Source organism: Ceratotherium simum, chromosome 2 (genome assembly GCF_057802395.1).
Source record: "Ceratotherium simum simum isolate JZ-2026a chromosome 2, ASM5780239v1, whole genome shotgun sequence".
Classification (NCBI taxonomy): domain Eukaryota; kingdom Metazoa; phylum Chordata; class Mammalia; order Perissodactyla; family Rhinocerotidae; genus Ceratotherium; species Ceratotherium simum.
In genome coordinates this window covers 88,136,762-88,162,366 of record NC_141901.1, presented here as the reverse complement: position 1 = coordinate 88,162,366, position 25,605 = coordinate 88,136,762, and the positions used below count along the sequence as shown (strand labels likewise).

Here is a 25,605-nt window from a genome sequence, read left to right as displayed (position 1 = left end):
GAAAGTTGATTTCTTTCTTTCAGTGCCTTGAGGTTATTATGAACATAAAGATTATAGATTGTAAGGCTCCTCAAAAGAATTAAATTAGGCAATATCTTCACTTCTTTACTTTCATTCACTCTTCACTTTCACCATCATGGTTCCTGTCTCTGCCACTTTGCTGAACTTGCTCTTTGTCAAGGTCACCATTGACTTTCCATGTTCCAAATTCAATAAACACAGTCTTGTTCTCCTGTTCCAAGACTTTTGAGGTAGTAGCCAATACAGTTGAACAGTCTATTCTTTTTAATTAAATTATTTTTATCAAATTAGTATATGTGTATATTTTTAAAAGTCAAGCAACATTATAAAAGATAAAATTTTTAAAAATTTCTCATTAATAATGGTACAAAAATAAGAGACCAATACTAAGTATTGATCAGAAATGGTATATAGTTACTTTAAGCATAAAATGATATAGAAATTTACATTTACATGAAGAAGCTCTAGTTTATTACTAAAAATATCAGAAATATCTTATTTGGAAGTTTCATATGTATATAATATATATTATATTTTATATATGTATAATTTATTTTCATATATATATAATATATATACAAAATATAATATATATTATATACATACATATATACTCCCTAATACACTATACTTTATTTTCCTTATCATAATTATATAATATAAAGAAAACATAATAAAATTTTTAACCAAGCCCTATTACATTCTCCTCCAAACCATCCAGTTTACTTCAGTGTGCCATACAAATTTTATCATTTTTAACATGTTCCAGGATTTGAGAAAGGTTGAGAAATACTGCTCTATAAGCTTGCAGAACAGCTGTTCTCTACGGTTTCTCAAGTGCACATAGTTACTCTATAAACTTGTTGAAAAAATTAATGAATAAAAGGATAAAACACATAATTAGATGTATAGGGTACAGGGGGATTTCATTGAATCCTTGTTGACTCTGCAGCAAAGCATGAAAGTTGTGTCTAAGAGAGGGCAACAAGGAATTACCACTATCTATTTGCTTACTTGTGGCCATGCAATTTACCTCTCTCGGATAAAGGTAGATAGACTTCATTTATGCATTGGTTCAAGATCACTTAAGAGTACTTTGTGTGGGCACAAAACACTGCCAGATGTTATGAAAGTTATAGAGAAATAAAACTCAGTCGGTGTTTTCCAGGAATTCATATATGGGCAAGGAGAAGTTTTCAAAACAACCATAACAAAAGGTACAGATAGAGTATTATGGGATGCATAAGACCAAGGCATTAATTGTGATTATTGGAGATAAAACGTAGTGGAGAAAACTAAAATAGTTACGGTATTGCAGAATAAGTGGGTTTCAACAGGTAAAAATGAATGCACTTCTAGGTGGAGGAAAAGACACAAGCACAGGCACAGTGTTATATTCTTGGAATTATAAGTACAAGTGTATAACTAGAACATAGCTTTTGTAAAGAAGGATAAATACTGAGATACGAGGCTAGAAAATAACCCCAGAACAGATTATGTAAGGACTTGAAAGTCACACCAAAAAGTTTATTCTAGAGGCAATGATTTTTTTTTTTTAAGTTTAGAGCAAGGAAATCATACAATCAAATATATGTTTTTGAAATGATATATTGGTAGCAAAATGATCAGTTGGGAGTTTATTGGAATAATTTGGGCAACAAAAAAATTCATGTAAAGATATGGCCTATGGATGGTGAACCACAATCTAGGTAGATTCTCTCTAAAGTTTTGAAGAGTAACTGATCTGAAAAATTGGTAAGATAACACCAAATGTGAGTGTGTTATTTGTGGAGTGGTCTCTGTCAGAGAGCTCATCCCTTCTCCTCTCCTTGGACTTATCTGGATTGGCATTGACTAGGGTCAGGAATTGGCAATTTCCCAATACACATTATCAAACAGAGAATCCAATACCTGTGGGAATATGACCTCACAGGCTAAAATAAAACCACATCAAGAGAAAGATAATAAGCTGAACAACAGATGCTATTGGAAGCAAAATGAGCCAGAACAAAAATTTTAAATAATTATATTGACTGTATCAAAAAAGAAAAAGGAAGAAGAAGCAACATGAAACAGCATAAGAAAAAATAGTAATAAAACTATATAAGTGAAAATCTTAGGAAGGAAGATGATGTAAATAGTAAAATGAATGCAGCTGAAGAATAATTCATGAGTTTAAATATCAGATTGAGGAATTCTCCCAAAAGAAGTCTTAGAAGGATGAAGAGATATAAAATTAAATAATGTTTTGAGAGATATGGAGGAAGTAAAAGTACTTAGGCAACTGGTCCCAGAAGGAGAGAAAAATAAAAGTGGAGAGGAGAAAATTTGAAGAAATATGGAAGGCATGCAAATTAGAAGAAAGCAAGAGGAAAAATACTTCACCTATATATATGAAATTTAAGGATACCAAACACATAGAGACAACTTTAAAAATTTCTAAAGGAACAAGAATCAAATGACATCAGATTTCTCAACAGCAATACTGAATGCAAGAAAACAATGGAGTGATATTTTTAAAATATTAAAAGAAAATAATTTTGAACATAGACTTTAAAATTTAGCCAACTTATTGTTCAAATGTGAAGGTAGAAAAAATAGTCTCTGGGATAACAGGTGATAGAAGGTTTTCTACCAGGGCCTCACATTATAAACATTTTTGAAGGAAAGAGAGATGAAATAAGAGGAGAAATAAATCTAGGAGATGCTGCAAATGATACGGAAAGCAAGGCTGATCAACTAACTTGATAAGATTTGCTGTTTCTTAAGAAAATTTTTCTTAAAGCTAAAACCAAACAGAACAGAAACAGTATATACATGATGATAGAGTTAAAACCTAGACCGTAGTAGGATTGGATCCCAGACAAGAAAAAGAACATTAGTCAGACAGTTGGCAAAATATAAATATGGTTCATAGATGAGTTAATAGTATTATAGCAATGTTAACTTCCTGGTTTTAAGAGTTGTACTATGATTGTATAAGACAATAACATTTGGAGAATGGATGAAAAATATTCAGCAATAATTTGTCATTTGAAAATAAAAAGTCAAAGGGAAGAGTAAAATATAGATATCAATTATAAAAAAAAACAAGAAAAAAGAAAACAAAAACAGAAAGAGTAGAACAAAATGGAAAGACAAAGGAAGATAGAAATAGGCCCAATTATCTCAACAAATATAATACATATAAATGGACTAAATAGGCTGGTCCAGCTATTTGGTATTTTTATAATACACATATAAAGCAAAAGTATAAAGTAAAAGGACGGAAAAACATATTAGGAAAATTTTAACTGAAATACAGTTAGTGCAGCTATACTAATATCAGACAAAACAGAGTATGAGGAAAAAACATTATTAGGGATAAAGAAGGTAAATACATAATGATTAAAGGTTCAATTCACCAAGATTATGTAACAATCATAATCATGCAGGTCCTTAATAAAATAAACTCAAAATGTAGAAAAAAAATTGATAGAATTAGGGAGAAGCAAACAAATCTACAATTATAGTGAAAGATTTCAATATCTCTCTCTCATTTCTTGGTTAAGCGAACAAAAGAAAAATCAGCAAAGAAATTTGAATAACAATGAAAAGTTTGATCTACCGGACTTATGCATTTATCATAACTAGGTTTTAACACTACCGAAGAATAGATAGAAGCCAAGATTGAAAAGGATTCTCCTTATGAAAATCATGAAAATTAAAAGATGCTGCTTCTTATGGGACTGTCACAGCACACTTCCCACTCAGTACTCCCGGCATGGCTCATCTTTCAATTTAGGGAAAAGGAATAAGTAGTCCAGAAAGGGTTTGCATCTCAAACACAATGCTATTACTTAATATTAACCAAATGATAGAAGGAGGAGACTGCCAAAATTCCTAATCTTCCAAACTAAGGTTTGTTGAGCCCATGTTTGAGTATGGTCAGAGAAAGAAATTACACTAATCGTTTGGAAAGGAAAAACTTTATATTGTAGGAAAGAGAGACACTGCTAAGAGGAAAAGATATTTCTCAACATATATGACTTTAAATATATGCTATTCTGTAAAAATTGGTAAAATGGATTAAAACAATCCCAAATAGAAAAATTCAATAATTGGAAAGCAACAGAAAATATTACTGAGTGAAAGAAAATAAAATTAGTTTTTAATACTGAATTGATAAAAACTCATGCTAAAAAATAATAATCTGTTCAAGCAACATCAGTACAATTTCTGGCTGCTTTTAAAAATAGTTGCTCTGTTAAAACAAGTATAAGGTAATTGGCTGTGATTTAAATACAAGAAATATTGGGGAAATGTTATTTATACTCTAATTCTTCTAATTATAATGATTTTAGATAAGTAAGATAATATTCAACTCCCATGGCTTTTTTAACATCATAAATATTAAAAATAAATGGGAAATTATTAATAGAATTTTATATAAAATGAGTTCCACAATATCTGGAATGACAGAGAGAACAACAGATTTTATTAGATTTCATAGATTCAGAGATCTTAATCTAATACAACCATATTCCCATGCATATGATTTAATTATTACATAGTGATATATTTACAGTCCTCAGGAAGCATCATCATGAAATAGAAAGTGCACTAGACTGAATCAGGAAACAGAGCCTGGAAATAGTACCAGCTCTGGCACTTTTTGATTATGTGACCTTGGATAAACTATCTTAGCTCTTTAAACTCACTTCCTCATCTGTAAAACAGAAATAATAAATTAAATTAAATGTTACAATGTGACATTATCCACCACTGGGATGGCTAACACATTTTAATTTTCATAATCCATTGGTTGTGGCTGCACAAAGCATTCATTTGAAAGGAAAGTCAATCAGGACTCAGCATGATTTATGAGTGATGTTTTCCAAGGGTTCAGATATCTTGCCCGGAACAGGATAGGCATCCCAAAACTCTCTACTACCCCCTCTCCCTCCTACTTTTCCTTCCTCCTACATATTTAATATAAAATGTGGAAACTAGTTAGCTCAACTTAAAATATCAATATAGACTTCAGGTGAAATAGACTGGATTAAACAGTTTAAACATATATATATACATATATATTTTGTTGTTGTTGTTGTTCCCTCCTTGCACCCCAGTACCATGATCTTAAAGGAAAAAAATGTGCAAAGACAATGAGAGAGCAAGGCAGAAAATAGCAGTGACACCAAAAAACATTTAGAAGCTGGAAAGCAGATGGATGAAAGATAACTGACAATAGACACTGTAAAGTTGAAATTTAAGGTTTGATGCGAGGAAGCAAAGAGGAAGAAAGCTAATTCACAATGCAGAACACAACAAGACAGGGAATTGGAGACATGGTTTAAAGATTTGTTTGAAGGATATAATGAGATTAACTGATGCTTTGGCAACCACGCATAACCAGGTGACTCTTCCATCCCTGTGCGATGACAGGAAACTAAAGGTTCACCCTCTGAAAAAATTAAACCAGAGAGATTCTGGATTCAGGGACATCAGGTACAGCTAAGGATGGGGGATGAGGTAACTGACAGAAAATTGGGAGATGAAATGAAACTCCTCATATCAAGTTTTGCTGAGAACAATGGCAGTTACTCATATATCACAGGCAAAATACTGGAACAGTCTTCTTCTGAGGAAACCTCATAATACAGGTCCATGCATGAAAAGTCTGGACCCCACTTAATCATACCACATTAAAGCACACAAGTCAATTAAACTCAACCACATATAAGAACAAGAGTTTTCAAGTAGTGTTTCAGAACCTTATTCTTAAATATAAGCAAACAAACAAGGACTGGCAGTATTTTTCAGAAAAGCTCCAAGAGTAAAGTAACCTGGGGGAATAGAAGTATACAGCATGCAGAAGAACCACCCACAAAAAACCAAACAAATCTATATGGTATTAATATCCTCAGAGATGAACAGAAGATACTGCATCTATGAACCAAGAACAGCAGTGAGTGTACATTTTAGAAATTTGATTACATAGTTTAAAAAAATAAAAATAGAAGATAAAATTGATTAAATATTGCAGAAAAGAGAATAAATACAAAAAGAGATGGGGAAATAAGTGATAAATAGTAGAATACTTAAAGGATCAGTCCAAGAGGTCCATCTGAATAACAGGAGTTCTAGAAAGAGAAAACAGAATGGAGAAAATGATGAAATAAATAAAAGAATAATGGGTCAGCAAGATGGCAGACTAGGAAGCCGTACAACCTCATTCTCCCACAGAGATATCAAATAAATAACTACAGAATGACTAAAATAATTTTATAGGAGCTCTGGAAATGAGTCCAAGTTTACAGCAACTAAGCAAATACCCAATCAAAAAAAAGCCACAATAAAAAAAAAGCCATATTCAAAACAGATATTTCATGGCATTTTACTGCCCCACCCCACTTCCTCCTCAGTGTGATATAGCACAGTTGGGAAGAAATAGCACATTTTTAGTTTCTCTCCCTTAGGGTGGAAGGAGCAGAGTAGAACTTGTTTGGAAAGTTCTAGCCCATCTCTGGGCTGCCTGAGTGACTGGTTTGGGTCTTGCCTGACACAAAGCACAGAAGAGGAATGGCAATATAGTTTAGATCTCAGTCTGGAAACCATAGAAGCCAGTGGTGGGCACCATGGTGCATTAAAACTACAGGGGAATTGCAGATCCACAGACTCCTGGGGGAAAATGATTGTGGGCAGAGAAATACAATTGAAAAATCTAAAGCCTCAAAATGAAACTGAGGAGAAACTCTTTGGGAAATTAAGACATTTATAAGCACCTGGAGAAAACTGAAAGAAAAGAAAAACCACACATATACTGGCCCAGACAGGATGTATGCCCAGAAAAGACCTAAGAAGACCTTAAGCCTTCACTCTGAGCTACTCTCAAGGCTCAAGGATTTGCTAAATAGTGAAATTCTTCCACGTGTGTCTGCAAAGATTGGAAAAGGTGGCTATTTTATAAAAGCCCAATTTTCAGCAAATGATTCCAAGTCATACAAAGAACCAGGAAAATAAGGCCCGTTTAAAGGAACAAAATAAATCCCCAGAAACCATCCCTGAAAAAAAACACACATATCAGACTTACTAGACAAAGACTTTAAAACAATGCTTTAAATATGCTCAAAGAGGCAAAGGAAAACATGGACAAAGAACTAAAGGAAATAAGGAAAATAATATATGAACAAATAGGAATATCAACAAAGAGATAGAAATTATAGAGAAGAATCAAACAAATTTTGCAGCAGAAAAATAAGAGAACTGAATTGAAAAATTCACTAGAGGGGTTCAATAGTAGTCTTGAACAAAAAAAAATGAATCAGCAAAATTAAAGACACATCATTTGAAATAATTGAGTCTGAGAAACAAAAAGAAAAGAAAATGAAGAAAAGTGAACAGAGACTCGAGATCTTATGAAATACTATCAAATGGACCAATATATGCATTGTGGGAATTGCACAAGAAAAAGAGAGAAAGAAGCAGAGAAACCTCTGAAGGAATAATGGCTGAACTTTCCAAATTTGAGGAAACACATGGATTTACAAATCAAAGAAGCTCTATGAATTCCAAGTAGGATAAACAAAATAAGACCCACATTGTGAGATGTTATTTAAAAAAACTGTCAAAAGACAAAGACAAAGAAAGAATCTTGAAAGCCACAAGAGAAAAGTGGCTCATCACATATAAGGGATTTTTTCAATGAGACAATCAGCAGATATATCAGCAGAAATTTTGCAGGCCAAAAGGCAGTGGGATTATATATTTAAAGTGCTGAAATTATTTTAACTTTTTTCAACTGAGAATTCTATATCTAGTAAAACTGTCTGTGATAGTTAATTACATGTGGCAACTTGGTTACGCCATGCTACCCAGATATTTGGTCAAATATTATTCTAGATGTTTCTGTGAAGGCATATTTTAGATGAGATTAACACTTAAACCACTAGACCATGGGTAAAAAGACAAATAAGGACATTATATAATAAAAAGGTCAATTCACTAAGAAGATATAATAACTATAAACACACATGCACCAAACATCAGAGGTACAAAATATATATAGGATGCAAATATTTACATAATTGAAACAGAAATAAACCTCTCCACAATAATAGTAGGAGACATCAATGCCTCCCTTTAAATATAGGATAGAACAACCAGAGAGAAGATCAGTAAGTAAACAGAGGACTTCAACAACACTATAGACCAACTGGACCTAACAGACATATACAAAACACTCTACCAACAACAGCAGAATATACATTTTCTCAAGTGCACGTTATCCAGGATATGCAATATTAAGTCATAAAACAAATTAATAAATTTAAAAATATTAAAATCACACCAAGTATGTTTTCCAATCATAAGGGAATAAAAGTAGAAATCAACAGCATAAGGAAAACTAGAAAATTCACAAATATGTGAAAATTAAATAACACACTCTTAAACAGCCAATGAGTCAAAGAAGGAATCACAATGGAAATTATAAAATATCTTGAGACAAATGAAAACAAAAACACAATATACTAAAACGTATGGGATGCAGCAAAATCAGTGCCAACAGGCAAGTGTATGGCTATAAATAATTACATCATAAAAGAAGAAAAGTCTCAAATAATCAATATAACTTTACACTTTATGGAACTAGAAAAAGAACAACAAACTAACGTCAAAGCTAGCAGAAGGAAGAAAATAAATATTAGAGCAGAGATAAACAAAATAGAGTTATCAAAACAACAGAGAAAATCAATGAAAACACGATTTGATTCTTTGAAAAGATAAAAAAATTGACAAATCTTTAGCTAGAAAGACTAATTAAAAATGAGATAAGGCTCAAATAACTAAAATCAGAAATGAAAGAGAGGACGTTACTATGATTTTACAAAAATAAAAAGGATTATAAAAGAGTGCTATACAAATTGTATGCAAATAAATTGGATAACTTAGATGAAATGGACAAATTTCTAGAAACACACAACCTACCAACACGGAATCATGAAGAAATAGAAAATTTGAATAGATCTATAATGCATAAGGAAATTGAATCAGTAATCAAAAACTTCTCAACAAAGAAAGTCAAAGCCCAGATGGCTTCACTAGTAAAGAAGAATTAACAACAATCCTTCCCAAATTCTTCCAAAAAATTGAAGAGAATGGAATACCTCCTAAATCCAGTAAGGCTACCTTATCCTGACACCAAAGCCAGAAAAAAAAACTACAAGAAAAGAAAACCAATATCCCTTACAAATATTGATGCAAAAATCCTCAATAAAATACTGGAAAACTCAATTAAATAGCGTAAGAAAAAGATTATACACCAGGATGAAATTGGGATTTATTCTTCCAATGCAAGGATGGTGCAACATATGAAAATCAATCAGTGTGATACACGTTAACAGAATTAAGAAAAAAGCCACATGATCATCTCAATCAATAGAGGGGAAAAAAATTGACAAAATTCAACACCTTTGATGATAAAAACTCTCAATGAACAAGAAATAGAAGGAAACTACCTCAATATAATAAAAGTCATATAAGAAAAAAATCACAGCTAATATCATATTCAATGGTAAAACACAGAAAATTTTTCCTCTAACGTCAGGAATAAGACAAGAATGCTTGCTTTTGCCACTTGTATTTAATATAGTACCAGAAATGCTACCAAGAGCACTTAGGGAAAGAAAAAAAGGCACTAAAAGACATGCAAATTGGAAAGGAAGAAGTAAAATTATCTCTGTTCATAGAGAACACGATCTTATATGTAGAAAATCCTAAAGATTTCCCCTTAACACACATACACAAAAAACTCTGTTAGAATTAATAGACAAATTCAACAAAGTTATAGGATACTAAACCAACACACACAAACATCATTTGTGTTTTTATACATTAACAATGAGGAACCTAAAAAGGAAATTAAGAAAACAATTCCATTTATAATAGTATCAAGAAGAATAAAATACATAGAATAAACTTAACCAAGGAGGTGAAAGACCTGTACACTGAAACCTCCAATATGTTGCTGAAAAAATTTAAAGATGACACAAATAAATGGAAAGACATTCTGTGTTCATAGAGTAGAAGACTTAATATTGTTAAGCTACTACTCAAAGTAATCTACAAATTCAATGCAATCCATATCCAAATCCATCCTAAAATTCATACAGAATTTCAAGGGACCCCAAAGAGCCAAAACAATCTTGAAAAAGAAGATAATTGTAGTTCTCACACCACCTCATTTCAAAACTTACTACAAAGCTATGGTAATGAAAACAGTGTGGTTCTGATATAAAGACAGACATAGAACAATAGAATAGAACAAGAGCACAGAAGCTAATTCTTGCATATATGGTCAAATGATTTTCAACATAGGTATTAAGGCCATTCAATGGGAAAAGACAGTCTTTTCAACAAATGGTGCTTGGAAACTGGATTCCACATGCAAAAAAGTGAAGTTAGACCCTTACTTTATACCATATACAAAAATTAACCCCAGGGTCCGGCCCCATGGCGTAGCGGTGAAGTGCGCACTCTCTGCTGCTGGTGACATGGGTTCGGATCCCTGATGCACACCGAAGCACCTCTTGTCAGGCCATGCTGTGGCAGCATCCCATATAAAGTGGAGGAACATAGGCACAGATGTTAGCCCAGGGCCAGCCTTCTTCAGCACAAAAAGAGGAGGATTGGCATGGATGTTAGCTCAAGGCTGATCTTCCTCACAAAACAAAAAAACCACCAAATCAATCAAAGGCCTAAACATAAAAGCTAAAACTATAAAACTCTTAAAAGAAAATGCAGGGCAAAAACTTCATGACATTGGATCTTGCAATGATTTCTTGGATATGACACCAGAAGCACATGCAACACAAGAAAAAATAACCTAGAATTCATCAAAGTTAAAAACTTTTGTGCATCAAAGGACTCTATGAACAAAATAAAAATGCAACCCACAGAATGGGAGAAAATATTTGCAAATCATATATCTGATAAGGGATTAATATCCAGAATACATAAAAATCCTATCACTCAACAATAAAAAGAAGCAAACAATCCAATTTTAGAAAATGGGTAAAGGACTTAAATAGACATTTCTGCAAAGAAGATGTATAAATGGCCAATAAGTACATTAAAAGATGCTCAACATCACTAACCATTAGAGAAATGCAAATCAAAACCCCAATGATATATGACCTCACACCCATTAAAATGGCTACTATTAAAAAAAGAGAGAAAATAACAAGTGTTAGCCAGGATGTAGAGAAATTGGAACCCTTATGCACTGTTGTTGGGAATATAGAATAGTACAGCCACTGTGGAAAAAAGTATGGTGGTCCCTCAAAAAATTAAAAATAAAATTATCATATGATCCAGCAATTCCATCTCTGGGTATATACCCAAAACATTTGAAATCAGAGTCTCAGATATCCATACAACCATGTTCATAGCATTATTCATGATAGCTAAAATGTGGAGGCAACCCAAGCATCAATCGGCAGATAAATGGATAAGCAAAATGTGGTATCTACATAGAATGGAATATTATTCAACCTTAAAAAGGAAAAAAATTCTGACATGCTACAACATGGATGAACTTTAAAGACATTATGCTAAGTGAAATAAGCTAGTCACAAAAGGACAAATACCTATATATAAAATATATCTAAAATACCTAGAGTAATCAAATCCTAGAGACAGAAGGTAGAATGGTTGGTTTCCAGGGGCTGAGGGGAAGGGAGAATTGGGAGTTAGTGTTTAATGAGTACAGAGTCTCAGCTGAAGAAGAGGAAAATGTTCTGCAGATGAATGATAATGATTGCACAATGATGTAAATGTACTTAATGCACAAGTAAAAGGAGTAAATATGGTTATGTTTTATGTTATATATATTTTACCACAAAAAAAATAATACAAGCAAAATACCCAGAACTGAGGAATATAAATTTTCAGACTGAAAAGCCAGAATAAATTGAGTAGAAAGAAAATCCATCCAAGCAAACAAACAAATATCTATGAAACAAATCACTGTTAAACTGTAGAACACTGTAGAAAGAAAAAATGCTAAGTTTCCAGTCAGAAGGGAAAAACAATAAACAGAAGCTCATGTACATCAGACTGAGAATTAAATGGCAATGGACTTCTCAAAGATAACACTGGAAGCTAGAAGACAGTAAAACAATTCTGAAAAAAATCTGAAAGAAGTTCTACACAAATCATCAGCCAAATATAAGTGTAGCATAAAGATGTGTTTAGGCTTTCAAGGTTTTAAAAAATTTACCTCCTATGTATAATTTCTCAGTAAACTAATGGGGAAGGCACTGCATTAAAATAACAAAATAAATCGAGAAAGAACAAGATATAGAATCCTGGAAAGAAGAGTCCCAATACAGCATAGAGACAAGTGAATTCTCAAGATCACAGTTGAAGAGATGTACCAAGAATAATAGCTGTAAGAGCAGGTTTAGAGAGCAAGCAGTCCTAACTGAATCAGCAAAATGAAGGGCTCAAGCAGAAATATCTTGGACAAAAAAAATTATATATATGGGTGTGCTTGAGGATAGGGGTGGTTTGAATGGTATGAGACTTGCAAATAAGTTTTCAAAAAAAAAAAAGTATAAGAAAGCAAACATATCCTAATATATTGAGTGGCTCCGCTGTGAGTAGTATTTACATAGTCATATAAATTAAAACATTAAATATTAATTAACCTTCAAATAGTGATGATATAATTCTGTTGGGAGAATAGAGGAGGGGATATGTAAGTGTGTGTATTAGGGAAGGTTTATGAGTGAATTAAATCTCCATCTTTCACAGTGAAAATTTGTAGACAATATCTAAAATTGAAAAAGAAATATTAGCAGAATAAGCATGTTATTCGGAAATACAAAAGTAAATAACACATAAGTCAGTTAAAATGATTAAATCATACTGCCTTGGCGTAGCAGGAAGAGTGAGTAGGAAGGTATGGAGCATGGGATTCCTATTTTTTCTTCATTTCATTTTGGTTTATAAGTTTAGAAGTTAAATAATTGGATAAAAATAAAATTACTTTTAAATAAAAGATGCAGAGCCTTATGAAATATATAAAGTACATGAAACTAATGGAGATCTGATGAAATAGCAAATAGAGCCACTGACAAAGGAGGATCTGGCCGAGTTAGACCAGTTCACATACAAAGAAGAGAAAATCAACAAGGATAAAGATATCACCGTGAGCTTTTAAAAAGAGAAAGATTTGAATATTTAAGAATTAAAATGCTGGAAAGAGGGAGAAATGGGGAGCTGCTGTTCAATGGGTATAAAGTTTCAGTTGTACAAGATGGAAAAGTTCTAAAGATCTGTTGTACAACATTGTGCCTATAGTTAACAACACTGTATTATGCACTTAAAAATCTGTTAAGAGGGTAGGTCTTACGTTAAGTATTCTAATCACAATAATTAAAAAAGAGATTTAAGAGAAACTCTTGAGAAAATTGGTAAGACTTTCAAATAATTTTACAAATATGATTTTATGATTCTTCTGTGATAGAAGTAAAGAATGTCATCCGATCAGAAAAATTTCTGTAAAAACAAAGAAAAATACATACAAAAGTACATATTTGATAGGCAAAATTTTATTAATAACAAGATAAAATATATTTTTATATAACAAAAAATAATGTTTAAATCCTGAAGGAAATTTAATATCATTATTTAAACGAAATAATTTATATTACTCTGATACTTGACAGATTTCCTGAAGGAGATACTATGCTGACATAGCCATATAGTAAAGCTATCAATTCAATTTATTTCTTGGTAATACCTATTTCTCCTAATTTTCAACTTCTACTCAAAATCAGGTCCTTGATATCCATGAAACTGCTTTCTGAATATTTATAAAATATTGAATTAGATATGGATATTTTATCTAGACATCTCAACATATTTCATATAGTCTTATATTTATAGTTCAAAATTAACATGACCAATTTCTAATGAATTTAATTACTCTTCATCAAAAATGTTCATTAAATATAATTTAAAAATTCATATAACTCACCTTTTTGAATGAGATGTCTTGATTTTTTTGATTTTATGCCAATATCTTTCGTTTTTAATTCATATAAAATAGAAGAAACATGTTTTCTCTGTTCACTAGAAGTTTTTAAACCAATAGGAGAATATATACTCTGTGGAAACAAAATAAATGACAACAATGATAATATGTCATATATGTTTTAGAGTTCTCAAAGAACTCTCACATGTATTACACATTATCATGTTGACTTTCATTTATAAAATAAGAAAACCTATGAGATAAGCAGAGTTGAGAAAAGATGAAAAGAGCTCCACTTTGTATGATTTTGATAAGTTGTCTTTGTATTAAGAGTTGATGATATACTTTGGACAATGCTCTAAAGGAGATGAGGGAAAAGGGGACCTGTCAAGGGGGTGCCATGACAAAAGGAACCAGGGGGGGAGAGAAATAAGGAATAAACAAAGAGAAGCAAGATAGTGTTGCCCAGAAAGCCTGAAGGAAGATTCTGAATGAGAAAGGAGGGCCAAAATTACTTCATGGAACACTAAATGGTAGCAACACAGAAGAAAGAGAAATGGGACCAGAATTATTACAAGTCCTAAAAGTACAAATGGATCAGATACGTGTGGAAAGAATAACCAGTAGAACACGGAAAAGGAGCTTCACGGAGAGTGGGAGCACAGACAGATGTAAACTACACAATGTCTATAAACGGGTCGGGAAGTTTTAATAATTAGTACGGTGTTATCTCCCTTTCTCTTCACAGTCAATCCAGAACCAGTACTGAAGCTCCACCAGTTCATCAGAAACCCAGCCTCTTTCAAAACTTGTCATCTCTATCTTCCTGCATCTACATGGCCTCTACCCTCTGGGTTTACTCATGAGTCAAAACTGCTGCTTGAGTTTCAAACAGCATGTTTACATTTCAGTCAGCAGGATGGAGGAAAGGGTAAAACAATAAAAGGGCACTGGCTATGTCTTAAGGAACTTTTCCCAGAAGTCCTTCCAGTAACTTATGTTTATTTCTCATTGGCCACCTATAGCTACAAAGGAGAAGGTAAGAAATGCAGGCTTTTTGCTAGGTACTTTTCTGCCTGGAGTAAAACTGGGGATCTGTTACCAAGAAAGAAGAAAAGGACAGATATTGGTAGGCACCCAACAGTCTGCTACAAAGGAAAAATCAGAGTCTTGGGAGGGGATGTACGTTTGTATTTTGAAAAACCTTCCCAGATATATGGCTTTCTTGATGAGAACCACTGGTCTAACTTTTGAAGACTCACAAATATATACCTTCAGATAGATCTCCTTTCTGAGATGTTTGTTTTTGTATACTTGTATAGTGCTTATTTGCCATTGTTTTAAGCTCTTTACAGATATTCATTTATGTTACACTCTTAACAACCATGAGCTGTGCTCTTTCACTCTGGAAAATCTCAAAAACATCTCATACTCAAGACAATTGAAGTCATATCTTTCCTCCAAACCTATTAATACTCATTTCTAGTTTTGGTGAATGGCACCACCTTTATCCAATGAGAGGAAAGTCACATAAACTCTCTAATATGTAACAGCTGATGGAATTTTGAAATAGAGAACTGGTCATATTTCCCCTACCTTGACCTGTCCACTTGTCCAAGCATCCTTTATTCCACAATTTAGAAGAGACACTTAGATATGTGTCCTGGTCCCCTGTACTTACAATTTTCTGCCCAAATTCCTATACCACACAGTACAGATATATTTAACAAAATATCCTTGAGTTTCTTTCTATCTTTTACATTTTATATGTGATATTCTCTAACCTATTTATTGAAAACAATTTGTCTCTATGTAGTGACTCATTGTGCAAGGATTTTTTAATGCTCATGACAGGTACTAGGTATTATCTGGTCCTGGAATGAATCTCCTGTTTTATTCTTCACTAAAAAATCCTTCACTAATTAACTCTTACACAAATTCTTTTCAGTCTTTATATGACAAAAATACTTTTTGCTATAAAGACAAATAAGTAGGTACTTTTAAGCTCATATATTCTCTTTATATTTAGAAATTTTTCTTAAAGTTGTCAAGAATAATTATAATACAATAACACACAATATCAACACTTATCAAAATATGACATTATTTTAAGTAATGTTGCTTCTATTTTCATTTGGGCTCAATTGTTTCTATTAAACAAAGTATGACAAAAAAATGTAGACCACTGTTTTGCAATCAAATCTGTAACGATCAATTCCAAACGCTTTTTAAACCTCAAATTCGTTGACCAAGTTACATGATCATTCTTGTATATTTTTACTTTTATGAATTTTGCTCTATTTTGGTAACTTCTCTCTGTCTCTCCCTTCTAACAATGCAATTCATCATATGTTAAAAATCACCTCAAATTCTATTTCAATCAGAGAAGGGCCCTTTCTTTCTTCTAGATCTCACACTTATATTCTACCCATGAGAAAATAATGAAAGTGGAATGTAAGAATATGTTCGGCAATTCTGTTTCTACTAGTATTTATTCTTTTACCTTCCCATGAAAGAATAAAGAAATTTTTTAAAAGATATATATCTATCTGTCAAAGCTGAGTATCTAATCTCTATCACAGATAAGGTTAATTTATAGAATCATGAAATTTAAAAGCCCCAAAATTAAATAGACAGGTAGTTAGATCCTTTCAGAAAAATATTTTCTTTACACTTATCCTTGTGTCCACATGTCATTGTCATCACTTAAAATAATTTTCCTTTCCTTGGCTTTTATAAAAGAAGAATCCATGACAAAGGTTGCATATGTGACAGTGAAACAAATCTAAAGGAAGATAATCAGAGAGTCTAAAACCCTAAATGAACTGAGGCTTACACAAGCTGCCAAGGTAAGGAAAATGAGCTTTTCTGTTACATGTACTGCAAGAAGGAAAAGAAAGGATGTGCCTACTTGTTGATTGATCTTCAAAATCACGGAGAAGGAAAAGTTATCAGAAGACTGGGGATAATCCTATGAATATCTTGTTTTCAATAACAGAAAGTATATTCTATTAACTAAAGTACCTTAAAGCTAACACTGGTCCTCAATACTTTCAGAAAATATCTTAAGGATATTTGGTAGCATTTAGTAAAGGAATAATCACCAAGAAGCAGTATAAATTGGCAACAAACTAATTATATCAGATATAATTTTATTTTTAACAGGGTCAAAATTAATTCAGATTCAAATATCCTTGACATTATAAACCTGCATTTCAGCAATATGATTGATAAATGCTTTAAGCACTTATGGAAAGACAATATGATTAGGTGGAGATCAGAGATTCTCAGTCATCACATGAAAAAGAGTAAGGATTAATAAAATGGTGCCAACCTGAAAGGAGATCTCTAATGTCATGATATGTGGACCTGTTCACATATCTATCTCCATCCTGATCAATATTTATATGAATAACTTGAATAAAATATAAAGGAAATGCTTATCAAATATTCAGATGAGGTGGTAAAAGAACAAAATCAGTTAACATCAAACAGGAATTTAAAATATTATCAATAGACTGGAGCAACAGGTCAAACTAAATAGATGAAGTTTAATAGGAATAAATATCCCTAGTTGAGCAAAATGCATGTAATCACTGCAATACATAATGTGATTTAAAAACACGAGTGATAAAAGAATAAAATATTTTAGTTGAGTAAATTAAATTAAAAGTCCATTGTGTGATGAACTTATGCTATATTAAGCATTTCATCTAGAATGAGGGAAATGACAGTCTTACCATATTCATTTCTGATCAGAACCAAAGCTGAAACACTATGTCAGGTCAGGTTATATTCAGATGATTATAGATAATCTGGAACATAAAAAGACAGCAGCCTACCAACTGAATTATTTTTAAAGTAAACCCTACAAAAATAAGCTGTGTTTAAATCCAGAGTAGAGAAGAGGCAACAAAGGGAGATTCAGGCTTCTCACCTCCTCCAACTTCCATCTTCCTCATCTTGTAAAATGATACCATTCTCTTGCTTAAATCATAAAAAAATTAGAATTTTTTTCTCTATTTTATCCTTTTTCTGAAACCCTATATCTAAGCCATCAACAAACCTTGGCAATTCAACCTCCTAAATGTATTTCACATCTGTTCACTTCTCTGTATTTCGCTTTACTTCTATAGTCTAAGCTATAATCATCCCTTCCAACCACAAATAGCCTCCTATTGGTCACCATCTTCACCCTGTCTCCTACAAGATACATTTTCATTTGTCAAAAGGTAAATCTGATCATGTTTCTCTTTGGCTTTAAATATCCTAATGGCTATCCAAGGTGTTCAGTCCTTGCTACGAGCTACAAAAACCCAAAAAAACATGACCCTTGACCACATAGCCAAACTCATTTCATGCTACTCTTGACTTTGTTCACTATACTCCTGCCACACTGGATTTCATTCAGTCCCTTAAACCCAACTCAAAAAAAACAAGCTACTGCGTGCCTCAGGATCCTGTGCAAGCACTTCCCTCTGCTAGAACACTCTCCTTCCTGCTCTTTGCATGACTAGCTTCTTATCCTTCAAATCTTAACTTTAAATGTTATTTCCTCAGGAAAACATTCTGTGACAATCATATGAGAAGTAGGCTTCCTCCTCTTATTCTCTCTCAGCACCGTATTTATTTCATTAATAAAATTCATCACAATTTTATTTGTTTGTTTACTTGGGTTACAACTTTTTTTTCCCTAGAATCTAGTCCACAAGGGCAAGGACTTTGCTTGTCTTGTTTACTCAGCGCCAAGAGCTGCCCCTGGCCCTCAGCAGATACTCAAAAATTATTTGTTAAGTGTTGAATGAATAGCACCAAAGAGAAGTACTAGAAGGAATAAGTGGAGGTTTAGGAACTTTGGTTTAATATAATATAAAATAAAACTCCATTTTTTGGAAAGAGTCCAAAAACCAGACATAACTTAAAAGAAATTCCTAGCTTGTATTTTTTAAAGGACTCTATCCCAAGTAACACTTTTCAACATTCCCTTCTTTTATTTCTGAAATTTTCTATACTCTATCGTTATTCCAAAGCTTTTCACTCAGCAACTCTTTACAACTCTCTTTACAACTCATCCCCTTCTTCTAAGCTCTTTATCATGTACATCGACTTAGACTCTAAATTTTCTAGTCTTTTCTACTTTACCATTCCTCAATATGCTACACACAAAAAAAACATAAACATAACCATCTGGTAGGAATAATTATATCTTTACTCAGGCATATCTACCTATCTATTCTGTTCAATCTATATCACAATAAGCCAGAGAACCAAAAGGGCAATGAAAGAGCTCTCCTTTGATGGTACTGAATGGAGAATCTAAGAAAAATAATCTATAATACATATGGAAGTGGGAAGAGACATCTGTATATTAATACATCTCGTCCAATCATAATAAGAAAAAAATTCTCAGAGTGTTACTGAAAATTGGAATAGATTAGCTGAGGAGCTATGGAGTTCCCTGTAACTGAAAAACTTAATAAGTACCTGGTTGTAAAATATCACATGAATGATTGTAGTAGATACTCATTTCCCCCAAAAGAGAGGATAATTTACCATTTAAAAATTGAGGATTGGTGACAGAGATAACAATTTCCTCTATCTTCTTTCTAGACCAAGGGTAAATATTTTATACTAAACTCTCCTGTCTCTGAAAATCAAGATTCATTTTCACCCCTTCATGGTTTGAGTTTCCCAGCTTAGCCTAGGTAGTGTTCTGAAGACTGTGGTTTTGTTTTCACATTATGTATTAAGCAAATCAGAGCCCTTCAACTTTAAAGATATTATAAGTCTTTGATCAAAGCAGATTGCTAAAAGAGACTCAGCAAAGGAAACCATCAACAAAACGAAAAGACAACCTAACAATTGGGAGAAGATATTTGCAAACCATACATCTGATAAGGGCTTAATCTCCAAAATATATAAAGAACTCATGCATCTCAACACCAAAAAAACTAACAACCCAATTAAAAAATGGGCAAAAGACCTGAACAGACATTTCTCCAAAGAAGATATACAGATGGCCAACAGACACATGAAAAGATGTTCAAAATCACTAACTATCAGGGAAATGCAAATCAAAACTACAATGAGATATCACCTCACGCCCGTCAGAATGGCTATAATTAACAAGACAGGAAACAACATATGTTGGAGAGGATGTGGAGAGAAGGGAACTCTCATACACTGCTGGTGGGAGTGCAAACTGGTGCAGCCACTATGGAAAACAGTATGGAGATTCCTCAAGAAATCAAGGATAGAACTACCATATGATCCAGCTATTCCACTGTTGGGTATTTATCCAAAGAACTTGAAAACACCAATTTGCAAAGGTACACGCACCCTGTGTTCATTGCAGCGTTATTCACAATAGCCAAGACTTGGAAGCAACCTAAGTGCCCATCAAGGGACGAATGGATAAAGAAGATGTGGTATATATACACAATGGAATACTACTCAGCCATAAGAAATGATGAAATCCACCCATTTGTGACAACATGGATGGACATTGAGGGTATAATGCAAAGTGAAATAAGTCAGAGGGAGAAGGTCAAATACCGTATGATTTCCTTCATTAAGTAGTAGATAATAACAACAATAAACAAACACATAGGGACAGAGATTGGATTGGTGGTTACCAGAGGGGAAGGGGGGAGGGAGGAGGGTGAAAGGGATAATTCAGTACATGTGTGTGGTGATGGGTTGTAATTAGTATTTTGGTGGTGAACATGATGTAATCTATGCAGAACCAGAAGTACAATGATGTACACCTGAAATTTTTACAATGTTATAAACCAATGTTACTGCAATAAACAAAAAAATTAAAAAAAAAAAAAATAACCATATGGCCAAAAAAAAAAAAAAAGAGACTCGTTATATTATCTATCTATTCCTATTCAGTGTTATCTATACTATTCTATACCTGAAAAAGCATTTGCTTTTGTCTATATTGTATATTGTTCATTGTAAGTATGTTCTATTTCAAGGATGATCCCCAAAACCTCTTTAGAATTACAGCCCAGTCACCAGTCCCTTGGTACCCTTCCCCATTTATTGTTCTTGTGTTTTTGTTCCCTTTCCTCTTCTCAGCCAAGACATCATCTTTAAAAGTGCTAATCTAGATCTTAGGTTTTCCATGTAATACTCAAAGAGATGACTTTAAGAATATGCTAAAACCCAAACTAAAAGAGTTGTCCTTTTTTTTGTCTGAATGAAAACTGTTAGCTCTAGTGTCTGGTTACACAGCGTTTCATTAACTTCAAAAGCAATGCCTTCAACATAGAGGAGGCTAATGTACAGTGATCCATGTATATGGCAAGTGCCCCCTGAACTCTGCTTTCAAGAATAAGTGCTGGTTAACAGGAAACACCAAGAAGAAAGGGGCATGATCTAAAATAAAGTTTTATGAGAAAAAGTTACTTTTTAAGATATTCCCCTATAAGCAACTGGCTTATTAACCGCTATTTGAAACATTGGTACTACCTTGTATTTGATCCCAATCTTACTTTATCTTAACAAAGAAGACTAGAAGTGATAATACTCTTGATACAGAGGGAAGAGAATTCACAAGGGATGACCTGGATAAACAAATACAGGAGACACATAGTAGACATAGAAAGAAATTTGACATTTCTCTTCTATACAGAAAGGAGTCAAGGGAAACAAAGGTGGCTGAATATTGTATTTTGTTGCAAATGTCCAGTGGGACATTTTTTCCCATGGGAAATGTCCATGGGAAAAAAGCATCATAGAAAGATATGCTCCCTCATTTCAAGAATGGTTGAGGTGTAAGGTCCATCCTTATCAAGGTTAGAGGCTCACTCTTTGCCTGCTATATTACAGTGGATACTTGGTAGCAGAAGTTGTCGAACCCAGTAAAAAGAAATGCTGCAAACTTCCATGAGATTTTAGAGTAGGTTATAATTTCAAGTTGAGAGAACACAATGCTAGTTTGAATAATAATAACTGATACTAGGTAGAGTAGGTAAAATGTGTGAGGAAATTTCAGCATGTACAGGTTTATGTTTCTCTGAAAATCTCTCCAGAAATGTATTTGATTATTATTTATATGACAATGCAATTCTATTCACAATGCTATTTTTTCCCTAATACATTGATTATATTGTCTAACAGCCAATATCTTATATGGTAATAATTGAGAATAATTCTGTATCTGATTTACCTAAAGATCACATTTTAAAAAGAGCATAACTCTACATAATCAATATCATTTTGTTTATAACTTTCAAAGCACTCACTGCATTCTACCTTATACCATAGTTAAGTACATTTCTCACCCCTAGAAGAAATTATTCTCTCTGAGGACTGGGGCTGTGGTTCATTTATCTTGATATCCCTGCACCACACTGTGATTGGATTCTTCACTGCTGTTGCAGTATCAACTCACAAATAACACAAAAAGATTGAGAAATTTGATTATTCAACAAATACGTATTGAGTGCCAACTATATCCGTGGCACCATGCTACACATAGGTACCAACTTATTATTTTGTGAATATTTATTATTTATTTATTTATTTATTTATTGTAAGACCGGCCCTGAGCTAACATCTATTGCCAATCCTCCTCCTTTTTTTTCCCCCTTTTTCTCCCCAAAGCCCCAGTAGATAGTTGTATGTCATAGTTGCACATGCTTCTAGCTGCTGTATGTGGGACGCAGCCTCAGCATGGCCGGAGGAGCGGTACGTCGGTGCGCGCCCGGGATCCGAACCCGGGCCGCCAGTGGCGGAGCACGCGCACTTAACCCCTAAGCCATTGGGCCGGCCCTACTTTGTGATATGTAAATGCTATCCTGCTCAAAATATTTCATAATTTAATGATAAATCCTCTATGTGGAAAATATAAGAAGCAAGATAAAGACATTGAAAGTGAAGAAAACATAGCAGAAAAGCATAGACTGAATGCTAAAACACACTCCTGATAAAAATCTGCATTTTATTAAACCTCGTGTATTAACTCAATTGGTTAAAATAATATTTTTCAATTAGTAAATCTAATCATTTTGGAATGAAAGAGACATAGTATATATATGAGTAATATAAGTTAATACTGCTTAAGAAATCCTCAAATGAGACAAATTCATATGGTAGTGTAAAATCTAATGACGGGCAATGAAACAGAATTTTCTAGAGGAAAAAAATCTTTTTTCTGAACAGTAAAATATATAGCTCAAGAGTCTATATTTCTAGGTATATTTGAACAATGCCTATATTTATGAAAAGAAAAGCACAATGAATAGGGACTGGCCAACATTTTACTGATGTTTGGGTTGCTCTTCTTTACTCAAAACAGGTTACGCAAGCTCAGCATTTTAGAGGGTTTATATGTTTTAAACTGGGGTTTAGAATCTGAGGAGGAGTTTATATTTACCATAAAGAAAACATCTCAATAAATTAACATAGTATCTACATACATAATTATGTTTCTAAAGTAAAGCATATTATAACCAACTTAAATATGCTTTACAAATACATATTGATAAACTATCAATTTGACTCAATAACAAGTATTTGGATAATATTTTATAAAATTGAAGTTTTAGTCTCCTACAACCGAGAGTGATATACTCATTTTGGGAGTTCAGAATATTTATAAATGTTGCTTAATGTAAGCTTTTATTACAATATTAGGGACTGAAATAACTGTTTCAAATGCAGTATAATTATGCTCCTTTCCTCCAATTGCTACATATATATGTATATATACATGCTCAGTGTAGCACTATCACTGACCCTGGGTAGCCGGGCTGCAAGTTCCGCAGTCTCAGTACCAGTCTCAGCCTCTCTGACTTCACAGCGTATTCAGCACAGCTTTCTTAACAACCTCAGTCCTGCTGCTCTTACTGGAAATATTTCAGCCATGGTCCAAATGCTTATTATTTACATGAAGTCCAATATTCCTGAGGCTGGATAAAATCACTCAAAACCGAAGTTACCAAAACTTTCAAAGATACAAACGGGCTTATTTTAGGTTCTTAAACTATTAAAGTAGATATTGTCAAAATCCTTATATTTTATTAAACAAAGACTTAATGTAAAGAAATGCCTACAACTTATTATGAGTCTCTCCAGGCTTTCTAGGTGAATATTGTCAGCAGAAATGCATGCTTAAATGGAGTATCTCTAAAGCTATCTTACATAGAACAGAGAGCAGCAGTGTGATTCAATAGTTAATATTTCCCAAGTCATGATGCCTAAATTTGTTTTGAGAAAATTCAGTCTTGTCAATTTCTAGATGAGTCATAAAACATAAATATTTGTCATTCAAAGCTTAGACCAATATTGAAATACATTGAAATAGCCACTCTCTCTTACCTTGAAAAAACAAAAATTCATTCTAAGTAAGTGGTAAAGAATGGTCATTTTATTGATTTTGTTATCTTTTTTATTAGAAAAAGATGGACAGCTTGAACAGTTTTGCATTAGAAGTCTTTGCAAAGTAATCTTTTATGATATGTTTCACTGGATTTAAAAATGGTAATATTAGCTTTCTCCTTTGAGGAAGTAAATAATCTCATGAACATTTTTGTGCAAGTTTTATATTGTTAAAACATGCTGTCTTGGATGAATTACCAAGTGTATTTCTCTTTTCAACTTTACACTTATCTTATGTGTACAGCTGATATCCCTAATGTCCAGAGACAGAGTTTCATCCTATTGTCCAGAGAATGATGTGCACAATTCCTTTTGACACTGATGAGAGGTAAATACATAAATCCAGCCCACTTCAGTGAAAATTGACCCATAATTTTTTTTTTCCCTGAAGAAAAATACAGTAATAAAGTTTAAAAGTGGAAAAAAATACAGTTAAACTCTTGAGGTATACCATTAGTTAACGATAGTGAGCAAACATGACATTTTGCCTTGAGGACAGTGAGCTCCAGATTTGCTTGTAGGTGCTCATGAATTCTAAAATCATGGCCCTCTATATAATAGCAAGAAACCTAAAAACCTGAAGGATAGGTTTTTCACATTTCAATGAACTCAAAAATTAAAACTAAAAAGGAAAGGCATGCTTTTTATATACTTTCTTAAACCTCTACTCTCCACTAAGATGTTTCTTATGAAATGAGTGCTTTCATTCCCTATAAATATTTAGTACTTGAGGATATGCACTATTTCCCACATAAAGACTATGCACCAGTTTCAAAAAGTGTGTATCTTGTATAAAACTCTAATGGTGTCTCTGACCTAGTATTTTCAAGATTATATCAGCATTCCTGAGATTTGGGGAAAAAAATTACTGGGCATAGTGAGTCAGATCAATTGCCCCTATAACAAATATCCTACCTCTAATAGTAGCAAAAAGTAACATGCTGTGAAAAATTAAAGCTATCCAGGAAAACATTTTCATTTTCTTTAATAACCCTTTAAGAATCTACTATTCATTAATTTATCTAATTTATTTTTAATCTGCTTATATCATCAGCCTACAGCATTTCTGGAATAATGAGTTTTATTATAACGATCACAGTATATACTAAGCGCTTTACCTTCTCCATCTTTGAAGGGTGTTCTAAGTTCTAGTATAAGAGGACTGGCAA

The 25,605-nt window shown here is 33.0% G+C and overlaps 1 protein-coding gene across 1 annotated transcript in view; it reads right to left on the bottom strand.

Annotated features, from left to right (window-relative positions):
- LRRIQ3 (leucine rich repeats and IQ motif containing 3) overlaps positions 1-25,605 on the bottom strand; it is a 182,879-nt gene that overhangs the window by 43,125 nt on the left and 114,149 nt on the right. Inside the window, exon 6 of the mRNA XM_014788273.2 lies at positions 14,048-14,177. Coding sequence (XP_014643759.2) covers positions 14,048-14,177 — 130 coding nt within the window. The remainder of the gene's footprint in view (positions 1-14,047; positions 14,178-25,605) is intronic.